General features: G+C 38.0%; 1 protein-coding gene across 1 annotated transcript; it reads right to left on the reverse strand.

Moving 5' to 3' along the window:
* Nucleotides 1-11,991: 11,991 nt before the first annotated feature.
* LOC107458738 (uncharacterized) lies at nt 11,992-12,420 on the reverse strand. The gene has a single exon (XM_016076939.1). The coding sequence runs from the start codon at nt 12,418-12,420 to the stop codon at nt 11,992-11,994; it is 429 nt and encodes a 142-aa protein (XP_015932425.1).
* Between the last annotated feature and the right edge of the window lie 788 nt (nt 12,421-13,208).

Below are 13,208 nucleotides of genomic sequence, written 5' to 3' on the forward strand. Positions count from 1 at the left end.
CCTTAGAAGGCTGGCCGCTCGGGTGTGGGGAGCTAGCCGCCGAGCATCCGTGATGTTAGGGATGGGCAGTCGGGCATCGATGGTTCAAGGCTGGGATGGGCCATTGGGCCTTTTTTAGACCGTTGATGCGTGAGCATCTTATACCCTTTCTCTAGTTATTTTTATATTGTTTTTAGTTAGATTTTATTATGTTTTATGATATTTTAGTGCAAAATTCACCTTTGGATGCTACTTTGAGTTTTTCTTGTGTTTTTTATGGTTTTCGGTGAAATTCGGAGCAGTTTGGAGAAGCTTGGAGCAAGAGACGAAAAAGGATGAATGCCCAAACTGGCGTTCAAAGGCACCCGGGGGCAAAGGACCAGAACACACTCCCCTTTTCTGGCGTTCAACGCCCAATCCTGGCGCTGAACGCCAGCAAGCAGCTCGGTTCTCATGCTATTGGGCCTCCAAGTGGATTTTAGCACTTCTTAGGCTTATCTTATTTTAACTTTGTAATTTATAATTTAAAATAATATATTTTAGGTTTGGCATTTATTATTAGGCTAGAATTTAAGAAGGAGATCACTTAAGTTTAAGGGAGATCACATCCTCTTCCACATCTTTCAGAACCCTGTTTTCTTTGTAAAGTTATGAGTAACTAAACCTCCTGGTTAAGTTTAGGAGCTCTATTTATCTTTGTGGATTAAGATTATTATTCTTCTATGTTAATTAATGTTTGATTCAATTCTAAGGTGTTGTTTTTGTTCTTAATCTTATGAATCTGGGTGGAAAGAGAGTATGACCCTCATTCTACATGAGTTCTTGTAATTCTCGAGCGAGTTATCCCGCTTGAGCTATGATAAACCACTATTTCATGGTTTATCTTGTGCTCAATTGAGTTGTTTTTATCAACTCTTCACCCACTTATTCATACTATTCGCATGTTTTACGTTTTCCTTCCTGATTTTGTGCTATGATTGAAAACATGCTTCTTTGACCTTTAAATTACTAACTTCAATACTCTCTTATTACCATTAGATGCCTTGATGTGTGTGTTGAGTGTTTTCAGAGATTACAGGGCAGGAATGGCTTGTAGGATGGAGAGGAAGCTTGCAAAGTGGAAGGAATACAAGAAGTTGAAGGAACTGTAAAGCTATCAGCCTGACCCTGTCGCACTAAAATGATCATAACTTGAGCTACAGAGGTTCAAATAATGCAGTTCCACTTGTGTTGGAAAGCTAACATCCGAGGCTTCAATTTGATATATAATTTGCCATAGTGGCCGTACAGAGAGGCGACGCGAACGCGTGCTCCACGCGGACGCATTGCAGTGACGAAAATCAGCGTGGCAGATTTCTTCTCCAGCAATTTCTGGGCTGTTTTCGACCCAGTTTGTGGCCCAGAAAACACAGATTAGAGGCTATAAAGTAGGGGAATCCATTCATTCATAAGGAGGAGCTCATAATTTATAATTTTAGATGTAGTTTTTAGTGAGAGAGGTTCTCTCCTCTCTCTTAGGATTAGGATTAGGATTTTTAGAAATTAAGAATTTTTATTATTTCAACTCCCAATTTTTCTTCTTCATCACAGGTTCAATATTCCTTTTACTTTCAGATATTTTGATGCTTGTATTACTTATGTTGCCTATTTGACTTATGAACTTTTTCATGTTAGATTTGACTGCTTTGAATGAATGTTATTTGAGGTATTCCAGATATTTATGATTTTAATTTAGCTTTCTATATTCCTGGCTTTGGTTAAGAAATCAGTAACTCTTGAGTTATCAAACTCAACGTGATCGATAATCGCTATCTTTGCTAATTAGCTTGAACTTCTATAATCCTAATCTTTTTCTAGGAATTAACTAGGATTTGAAGATGAAACTAATTAGCCACTTGACCTTCCTTCGCACCAGCAGAGGTTAACTAAGTGGAATTAAGATTCAATTTTCATCATCATTGATAAGGATAACTAGGATAGGACTTCCAATTTCTCATACCTTGCCAAGAGTTTATTATACAGTCATTTATTTATTTTATTTGTCATTTATCATACTTGTTCCTCATTCTCAAAACCCCCAATTTAAAAAACTCATAACCAATAATAAGAACACACCTCCCTGCAATTCCTTGAGAAGACGACCCGAGGTTTAAATACTTTAGTTATCAATTTATTTAGGGGTTTGTTACTTGTGACAACCAAAACGTTTGTAAGAAAGGTTGATTGCTTGGTTTACTAACTATACTTACAACGAGAGTTTACTATAACTTCTAAACCATCAATCTTCAATTCTTCAAAATGGCGCCGTTGCTGGGGAATTGCAAGCGTGTGCCTTATTATTGGTTATTGTAAAAAAAATTTTTTACTTGTTTATTTGTTCTCTCTCTTCCCTCTTATTTCTGATATCTACTATGAATTCTCACCCCTCTCGCTTTGAGTTTGGTTCTAATTTTGTTGCAAGGAATGGAAGCTATAACAGGACTATGCATCAAGATCTAAGCAATCAAAGACGGATGGAGCCAAGAGGATCTGATCACCCCTTTAGGCAACAACACCCTCCTAGATATCATGGACAGATACCATTCTACAACGCATACCCAACTGATAGATTTTGGTGGACCGCCTTGTAGCTACCAACAAGCCCCACCCTATGCTCAAGGACCATCCTTTCAACACAACTTCAACCCACCATACTCACAAGCTTCTTTTCACCATTCACTACCACATGATCCTTATCCACCCCAACGCCAATCCAATTACTCCCAAGAACCACCACTTTCCTACACACCATGTCCATATCCATCAAGCCAAGAATCACAGGTTCGCTTCGAAGAATCAGAAAACCAATTTAATGTAACCCTTCATCAACTAGAGCAAGCAATAAATCAATTATCTTCCAGACGTTCGGACACTCAAGGAACTCCTATGGCTTCATGTGGAGAATCTAATGAAGAACGTAGTGTGAAGGAGACACTAGAAGCTCCAGTAGACAGCATAGAGCATAACTTCGTGCGGGAACAAGTAAAGGACGCTATCATTGTAGAAGAAAAAGAGTTGGTTGAATATTTAGGAGATGCTGAACCACTGCAGGAATACAGAATTGTGAAGAATTCCGTCGAAGACGTTACAATTAATGCTAAGGAGGATAGTGCAAACCCCCAAGGCAGGTATCTTATGAGGAACTGGACGGAATGACCCAAGACTCAAGTTTTCTTGATGATGATAGTCACCACTCAAGTTCTCCAAGTAATGCTCTTACATCCGCAAGTGAATTCTTTGAGACAGAAGAATCTTCCCCGAGTAAATACGAAGATGATGCAGAGGTCGACTTTTCTCAACCTCCTAATTATGACTCAAGTGATGAGGAAGATATGGAAGACTTTGACCAGGACATGGCTGGAATGGAAAAAGTTTGCAAAGAAGTAGAGGAATTCACAGAAGACCACAAGGGAGTAGAGCTTGCAAAACCACTGGAAACACCTATCCCAAGGCCACTACCACCCAATACAAACCTCAAGTGGGTAAAATCCTTAGCTTTTATCTTTACTTTTCCACTTGAATATGGTTTACTTGAAACAGATGGCCAGCTTAGAGCTCTTTGCGGCTTTAAGAGAAAAAGAGAAATGACTCGCACTCAGAGCTGGTATGCAAGATTCAATGAGGCTTCGCACTTCAATTTAAGGTGCAAAGATTGGTGTCAACCTCAATTGAAAGGATCTTGGAAGCTGTTTGGTCACTGCAGCGAGAATTCAGACTACTCACCACCCGGCTAGAAAGATGTAGATCAAGACAAAGATGGGTGTAGAAGAAAAGTTTGGGATCCTGGAGTCTGTTCTGATATTCAACACCCCGGGAGCCTTGAAGCCTGTTTGAACTCACCTAAGGGCTTTACATGCCTCATTTGGGACCCTGGAGGCTGTTAGAATTCCAAACATTGGGGAGATTCCTGGACCAGTACAAGCATAAGCCACCATGACAGGAAGCTCATCAAATGTCCAACTTAAGGACTTTAACTAAAAGTGCTAGGTGGGAGACAATCCACCATGGTATGATCGTTCTTTCTCCATTCTATTTTATTTTTGAATTTTGTTTGAACCTGGAATTTTCACATGACATTCATTGCATTTTGCATTCTGCATACTGCATAAAAAAAATCGCATGCGACGCGACCGCGTCGATGACGCGTCCGTGTCGATGACGCGTCCGCGTCATATGTGCATTGGGAAAAAAATTATATGAACAGAGAGTCACGCGAAAGCGCGGCTGGAGGCGTGCATTTGGCACAAATCATCCCACGCGACCGCGTGGGTGACGCGTCCGCGTCATGTGGGAAAAATGCCTCCCACGCGTTCGCGTCACCCACGCGGAGGCGTGACCTGAAATTCGACGTAATAAAGGGTGCACGACAGCAAGTTGTGCTGGAGTGGTGCTGGATTGATGCTGAACGCGCAAGCCTTACCATGCGGACGCATGGCTGACGCGTCCGCATCACATCCCTATAATGGCCACTCACGCGATCGCGTCGACCACGCGACTGTGTCACCCTGGAATTCGGCAATAATGAATTTTTGAACATAGAGTTGTGCGAGCGCGAGGCTACCCTCATGCCAGTAGCACAAAAATGCGTCATGCGTCCGCATGACCAACGCGACCGCGTCGATTAATTTCAGCGCAAGTCACGCGACCGCGTCCCTAACGCGTCCGCGTCGCTTGCACCGCACAGCTGACCCTAAATTGCCAAAAATATCTTATCTTTTCTTCCCCAATCCTAATTTTTCCTCCCTCATTTCTTCCTTACTTCTTTCTTCCTTTCTTTCCCTTCTCATTCTTCTTATCTTTCATTTTATTTTACTTAATTTATTTGCATATTTCATTCATTGCATTTTAATTTTGTACATATTTTTCTTTTCTTTTCTAAATTTATTATTTTTCCATCGGTGTTACTTGTTCATATTGAATTGTTATGTCTTTTCTAGTATTATTTTGGTGCTCAGTGACTTGTTTTATACTGTTGGGTAATATTATTTAAATCAATGTTAATCTTTTATGATACTTGTATTAATTTTGCATTGACATGAATTTATATTGTCTTTCATTACCCACACTCTTCCCCTATGTTGCAAATTTTTGCACTCTTGATTTGCCATGTGCTTCTACTATTTTATCACTTACATGTTGAAGCTTCCAAGTAAATGAGACCCTTATCAATTGGCATTAACCCACCCATACTTTATTTATTTTCTTATCTTTATTCCTGGGTTATTTTTCTTCCCTTTTTCTTTCAGGATGGTCACCCGGAAGGGAACTGGAAGACGTTTACATGGGGAGACAGACAAGTCCATCTACACGATCTTTGGAGAAAGGCGCCAGTTGGAACTGCCCGTCCACCTGCACATCTCAGCATGCACCGAGAACGGTGCAATCTTTAAGTGTGGGGAGGTCGATACCGATCTCCACGGGTTAGCTATTCTCTTCTCAACACCAATGTTTTATTTTATTTGTTAGTTCATTGTTGCAGTTGCAAGTTTAATTGCATATTTGTTTGATTTTATGCATATTCTACTTGGTTGAGAAATAATAAATTTCTTTTTAAGACCCTATTTTTGAAAAAAATTTCACTAATTTAAAATCAAAATTTTTCATGTTAAATTTGTTTGAAGTTGTATTTGGAACATGGTTTTTGAGCCAAACACAACCTATGAGATTTTGAGCTTAATTATATGGTTACATTATTTAACCATAAAATTTTATTCTTGTGTGTTTTTCTTCTCTATGATTGCAATCTTTATTTTGTTCCATTCTATATGTCCAATATTTAGTGTATTTACATGTTTGCATATGATTGAGGCCATTAATTGATTTTAGCTCACTTATCCCAAATAAGCCTACCCTTTACATCATCCTTGTTAGCCACCTTGAGCCTTTTAATCCCCTTCTGTTCTATAATCACATCACTAGCCTTAAGCAGAAAAACAAAAGTAAAAATCCCAAATTAAATCTTTGGTTAGCTTAAGATAGAGATTATGTATCAACTAAGTGTGGAGAAACTGTGGGAACATGGGTTAATAAAGGGAATGTATCATGTTGCTAATTTTGAAGATTGAGAAATTTGGGAACCTACTCATGTAAAACAGAAAATCAAAAATTCCATATGCATTGATATGATATTTCAGTTTTTACTTTTCAAAAAAAAAGAAAAAAAAGAGAGAGAAAAAAAATATATTCAATAAATAAATAAATAAATAAGGGGACAAAATTACCCCAATGTTAAGTCTAATGAAAAATCAATGCATATGTGATACAAGTTAAGAGAAAAGTTGATACATGAGTATGTGAAATATGCAAAAGTGGGAAAATTATGGGTAGCTAGACATGAATTAGAATTATATAGAGTATACGTATGTTAGGTGGAAGTTTAGGTTAATTAAAGATTCATATTATAGCTCACTTGGACATACATATGTCCTCACCCTTACCTTAGCCCCATTACAACCTTGAAAAGACCTCATGATGTTTGTATTGGCACATTAAATACTTGTTGATTGGTTAGATGAAGAACGAGGTTTAGAAAGAATGATTAGAGAAGAGTAGAGTGAATTACCCTATACACTTTAGAGATTAGAGTGCATATACACTACCAGTGAGGGTTCATTACTTGATTCTGTGTCCCCTGCTTTCATGAGCTATCTTCTTACAAGTTTACTTGCTTTTTATTGTATGATTTGAATTAGTGGAATTTGAATTACTTTTGTCTTGAAGAACTTACTTACTCTTAACCAAGTAAGTAAAAATATTTAGCATGTAGTTACATTCATAGGTTGCATTTCATGCATTCTACCATTTCTCTTCACTTTTATAGCTTCTCTTGAGCTTAGCCTGAGGACATGCTAATGTTTAAGTGTGGAGAGGTTGATAAACCACTATTTCATGGTTTATCTTGTGCTCAATTGAGTGGTTTTTATCAACTCTTCACCCACTTATTCATATTATTCGCATGTTTTACCTTTTCCTTCCTGATTTTGTGCTATGATTGAAAACATGCTTCTTTGACCTTTAAATTACTAACTTCAATCCTCTCTTATTACCATTAGATGCCTTGATATGTGTGTTGAGTGTTTTCAGATATTATAGGGCAGGAATGGCTCAGAGAATGGAAAGGAAGCATGCAAAAGTGGAAGGAATACAAGAAGTTGAAGGAACTGCAAAGCTGTCAGCCTGACCCTCTCGCACTCAAATGGCTATAACTTTAGCTACAGAGGTCCAAACGACGCGGTTCTAGTTGCGTTGGAAAGCTAACGTATGGGGCTTCAATTTGATATATAATATGCTATAGTTGTCCTGACGCTAGGCGAAGCGAACGCGTGCTCCACGCGGACGCGTCGCAGTGACAAAAATCAGCGTGTTTGAATTCGCAACCAGCGAATTCTGGGCTGTTTCTGACCCAGTTCTCGGCCTAGAAAACACAGATTAGAGGCTATAAAGTGGGAGAATGCGTCCATTCATAACCATGCATTGATAATTTACGATTTTAGGATTAGATGTAGTTTTTAGAGAGAGAGGTTCTCTCCTCTCTCTTAGGATTTAGGATTTTAGGATTTCTCTTAGTTTAGTTCAATTCATCTTCATTCCAGGTTCTATATTCCTTCAATATTTATTTTCTACTTTTATTCACTCTAATACTTTTATTTGTATTTGATTTATGTTTCCTAATTGGCTTATGAACCTTTCCATGTTATGACTTGAATTTATATTTAGACGTAGTTTGATTGCTTTATCTACATGAATGCTTTTAATTTAATTTAGATATTTTCCCTTTTGGCTTTGGTTGATTAATTGGTGACTCTTGAGTTATCAAGCTCATTGTTGATTGAAAATTGGAATTCTTCAAGAATTGATTCAAGATCCAATAACTCTAACTTTTCCCAAGGAAAGACTGGGACTTGAGGATTCGAATTAATTCATCCACTTAACTTACCTTCATAGTTAGAGGTTAACAAAGTGGGAGAAAAATCCAATTCTCATCACAATTGATAAGGATAACTAGGATAGGACTTTCAGTTCTTATACCTTGCCAAGAGATTTTATTATTGTTAATTTATTTTACTTGTCATTTAAATATACCTGTGCCCATTGCCCAAACTTCAAAACCCCAATTTACAATCTCCATAACCAATAATAAGAACATACCTCCCTGCAATTCCTTGAGAAGACGACCCGAGGTTTAAATACTCGGTTATCAATTTTAAAGGGGTTTGTTACTTGTGACAACCAAAACGTTTGCACGAAGGGATTTCTGTTGGTTTAGAATCTATATCTACAACGCGACTATTTTTATAAAATTCTTTACTAGCAAAAATCCTAACGTCAGCGCTCCATTTAAGTTTATTTTGCTCTAGAAAAGCTCCTTTTAGTGCACAGAGGTCAGATCTTGACAACATCTGCAGTGCTTTCTCTGCCTCTGAATCAGACTTTTGCTCCAGCTCCTCAATTTCAGCCAAAAAATACCTGAAATTTCATAAAAACACTCAAAATCAAAGTAGAATCCAAAAATATGAATTTTACACTAAAACCTATGAAACCTTGATGAAACTTAAATAAAACCTAACAAAAACTATATGAAAATGATGTCAAAAAGCATATAATATATCCGCTCATCACAACACCAAACTTAAGCTGTTGCTTGTCCCCAAGCAACTAAAAATAAAGTAGGATAAAAAGACGATCAATATAGAATAGATCTTAGAGTTTTCAATGAAGTTCAATTTCAATTAGATGAGCGGGACTTAGTAGCTTTTTGCTTCTGAATAGTTGTGGCATCTCACTATCCATTGAAACTTAGAAGTGTTGGCATCCTTAGGAACTTAGAATCAAGATGATATTATTAACTCTCCTAGTTCAGTTCTTTTTTGTTCTTGAACACAAATTTTAGAGTCTTGGTCGTGGCCCTAAGCACTTTGTTTTCGATTATTACCACCGGATCCATAAATGTCACAGACACTTAACTGGGTGAACCCTTTTGGATTGCGATTCAGTTTTACTTGAATCCCCAGATAGAGGTATCCAGAGTTCTTAAGCATACTCTTTTTGCTTTGGATAACAACTTTAACTGCTCAGTCTCAAGCTTTTTTACTTGACACTTTCACACCACAAGCATATAGTTAGGGACACTGTTCCTTTGGAGTGCTTAGGCCTAGATTTTGTTTCTTTTAGGCACTCCTAACCATTGATGCTCAAAGCCTTGAATCCTTGCTCTTGCCTTTTGGTTTAAAGAGCTACTGGCTTTTTCTACTGCTTCTTTATCTCTTTTTTCGCATGCATTTGTTTTTCTTTTTATTGCATCTTGGTTTTTGCTGCTTTTTCTTGCTTCAAGAATCAATTTCTTTTGATTTTTCAGATTACCAATAATACTTCTCCTTTTTCATCATTCTTTTAAGAGCCAACATTCTTAATTCCAATTTCAAATATGCAGTGTTCATTCATACATTCAGAAAACAAAAGCAATGTCACCACATCAAAATAATTGAACTATTCTTAAGGTAAAACTTGAAATTCATGCATCTCTAATTCTTCTAAAAAAATCACTATTTTATTCAAGTTTGATGATGATAAGAGGAATATTTTATAACTAATTAATGGAATTAAAAAATAAATTATTATTAATGCTTATTCAATTCTTCATATTAAAAGACAGAAAAATAAAATAGAAACTTAAACACTACTAATGATCATGTAAACCTAAATATGAGAAACACAAATTACAATAACAGAAATATGGGAGGTAGAACTCAACCACCTTAATCATGGGAAGCGCTGGGTTCTTCAGGGGAGAATTTCTGGTGCTTCAAAGATTTTAATTCACGCTCCTGTTTCTCTTGCTCCTTGCCTAGTTTGCAAATCATGCTAGTCTGATCTTTCTGCTCCTCTCTTAGTTGATCCAAGGTGGTTTGTAGTTGAATCCCAAATGCTTTCAACTGAGTCCAATATTCAATTGGAGGGATCTCTTGTGGAGGCTCAGATGCCTTCCTTTTGTAATGATCCTCTGGTACCCTAGCACATTCCATCACATGTTTGGTGATTGGGCTTTCCACTGGGATAAATGTGTCTATGTGAATCAGGACTTTGGCCTCTTGACATAGGCGAAAGATAAGGTTTGGATAGGCCAGCTTGGCTTTAGTGGACATCCTGTTTGCAAACTTGTATATCTCACGGAAAATTATTTGGTGAACTTCTACTTCATTCCCCGTCATGATTTAGTGAATCATCACAGCTCTTGCTACAGTAACTTCAGAGTGATTATTAGTGGGAAGTATAGAACGCCCAACGAAGTCCAGTAATCCTCTAGCAATTGGCTTGAGGTCCATTCTTTTCAACTGGTTTGGCTTGGCTTTTGCTTCCTCAATTTATTGAGTTCGAGGCAGACATGTCTCCTCTAGGACCTGATCCAGTTTTGGATTGGCTATCACCCTTCTATCGAAGGATTCAGGGTCATCCCTTTGTAAGGGTAATTTGAAGATCTCTCTCACCTTATCAAGATGAAAATAGATGATCTTCTCTCTGACCATAGTGCGAAAAGTATGGAATGCTTGTCCATATTTCTTTTGCTTATCTGTCATCCACAGATTTGCATAAAATTCATGGATCATGTTTGTTTCAACATTCATCTCAAGGTTGGCTAGAATCTCCCAGCCTCTCTTTCGAATTTTCTCTTGAATCTCTAAGTATTCATCTTCTCCTAATTCGAATCTTGCCTCTGGAATTACTGGCCTCTTACTCATTATTTTGTAATAATATTCTTCATGTTGCTTGGTGTAGAATCTGACAAGTTTGAAAACAACTGTTGGGCCGTCTTCTTTCTTGTTTCTTGAAGTGGGTTTTCCACTTTTTGGAGCCATGGGATTCGAATGGAGTGATAAAACAAGGCTTCTTCCACACCAAACTTAAAAGGTTTGCTCGTCCTTGAGCAAAAGGAAGATGAAGAAAGAAAAGGAGAGAAAAATAGGAAAATAGTTATTCAAATAGAAGAAGTGGTGAATTGGGGAGTGGGGAACACGGATATATAGAGGGAGGGGAGGGAGGGTTTCAAATTTAATTAGATAAAAGATAAAGAAGATATGATTCACAGTTTAGTAAAAGATAGAAAAAGATAGATTTTAAAATCAAAGAGATATGATAGAATATACGAAAAAGATTTTGAGGTTTAAATAAAAGGTTTGAAAAAGAATATGAAATTTTGAAAAAGATTTGATAAGATTATTTTAAAATTTGAAAAGATATGTAAAGAAATTGAATTTGAAAGATAATGATTGAAAAATATTTGAATTGAAAGTCATGGAATTTCAAAATCAAAATTTAAAAAGTTAGGTTGAATGAAAAAAAGAAGATAAGATGGAGAAAAGATAAGGTTTTGGAAAATTTACTTTCCTTGCCCTCTTTCTGGCGTCAAACGCCCAGCATGGCCTGATTCTAGCATTTAACGCTGGCTGTTTCTCTCTTCTGGGCGTTGAACGCCCAGCTGGTGCCCCCTGGCTGGCGTTCAACGCCAGTTATACTCTCCTTCTTCGGTGTTTGAACGCCCAGTCTAGGCTCCCTGGCTGGCGTTCAACGCCAGGTGTGGTTCCCCTTATGGGCATTCAACGCCCGGTCCAAGCTCCCTGGCTGGCATTTAACGCCATGTTGTCACCCCTTCATGGGTGTTAAACGCCCATTCTTCATCCTTTTCTGGCATTCAGCGCCAGAAAGGTGCTTCCTCCAGGGTGTTTTGCTTCCAGTTCTACATCATTCTGTCTCTGTTTAAACGCTGTTCAAGATCACTATCATTTAAAAAGAAAAGTAATAAAACTAATTATGAAGAAAACTAAATAAAAAATAAGAATAATTAGAGAAATAGGAAATAACATGCTATTGATCATTGGGTTACCTCCCAACAAGCGCTTCTTTAATGTCTTTAGCTGGACTTCACTGTAGTTAGCTTAGTAGCAGTGTTGAGCCTCCTGGCTCAATATCTCCTTCAAGTTAATGCTTAACATTGTGTCCCTTGACAGTAAACCTGTTGTCTGGGTCTTTACCTTGAGGTTCTATGTACCCATATGGTGATACACTAGTAACCACATAGGGTCCCTTCCAATGGGATTTGTGCTTCCTTGAAAATAATCTGAGTCTTGAGTTGAACAGCAGAATCTTTTGGCCTGGTTCAAAGATTCTGGAAGCTATCTTCCTGTCATGGCACCTTTTTGCTTTTTCTTTATAGTTCTTTGCATTTTCAAACACAGCTAAGCAGAATTCGTCTAACTCATTTGGGTGGAGTAGCCGTTTTTCTCCAACTACTTTAGCATCTAGGTTGAGAAATCTAGTTGCCCAATAGGCCTTGTGTTTCAGTTTCACTGGCAGATAACAGGATTTCCCATATACTAATTGGTATGGGAATGTTTCTATAGGGGTCATGAAAGTTGTTCTATATGCCCATAGAGCATCATCAAGCTTTCTAGCCCAATCCTTTCTAGAGGCACTTACTATCCTCTCTAGAATTCGCTTTAGTTATCTGTTTGAGACTTCAGCCTGCCCATTTATCCGAGGATGGTAGGGTGTTGCCACTTTATGGCGAACTCCGTAACGACTCATAATATAGTCAAGCTGTCTGTTGCATAAATGAGTAACTCTATCACTAATCAATGTCTGAGGAACACCAAACATGCTGAAGATGTTCTTCTGGAGGAACTTCATTACTACTCTAGTGTCATTAGTGGGTGATGCTATTGCTTCAACCAATTCAGACATATAATCTACTGCCACCAGGATGTAAGTGTTTGAGTACGAAGGTGGGAAGGGTCCCATGAAGTCTATACCCCATACATCAAACAACTCAATCTCTAGGATTCCTTGCTGAGGCATGTCGTGACCATGAGAGAGATTGCCAGCCCTTTGGCAATTGTCACGGTTACAGATAAACTCTCTAGAGTCCTTAAAGAGTGTGGGCCAGTAGAAGCCACTTTGGAGAACCTTTGTGGCTGTTCGCTCACCTCCAAAGTATCCTCCAAAGTCTGAGCCATGGCAATGCCATAGGATTTTGTGTGCTTCTTCTTCAAACACACAGCATCGGATGATCCCATTCGAGTATCTCTTAAAGAGATATGGTTCATCCCACAAGTAGTACTTTGCATCATGCATGAGTTTCTGAGCTTGGTGCCCATTGTACTCTTTAGGAATGAATCTTATAGCTTTGTAATTTGCAA

Source organism: Arachis duranensis, chromosome 7, assembly GCF_000817695.3.
Source record: "Arachis duranensis cultivar V14167 chromosome 7, aradu.V14167.gnm2.J7QH, whole genome shotgun sequence".
Taxonomy (NCBI): domain Eukaryota; kingdom Viridiplantae; phylum Streptophyta; class Magnoliopsida; order Fabales; family Fabaceae; genus Arachis; species Arachis duranensis.

Bases quoted from the DNA above. Each gene is read 5' to 3' on its own strand.
- LOC107458738 (XM_016076939.1), bottom strand. From the start codon at position 12,420: ATGACCCCTATAGAAACATTCCCATACCAATTAGTATATGGGAAATCC.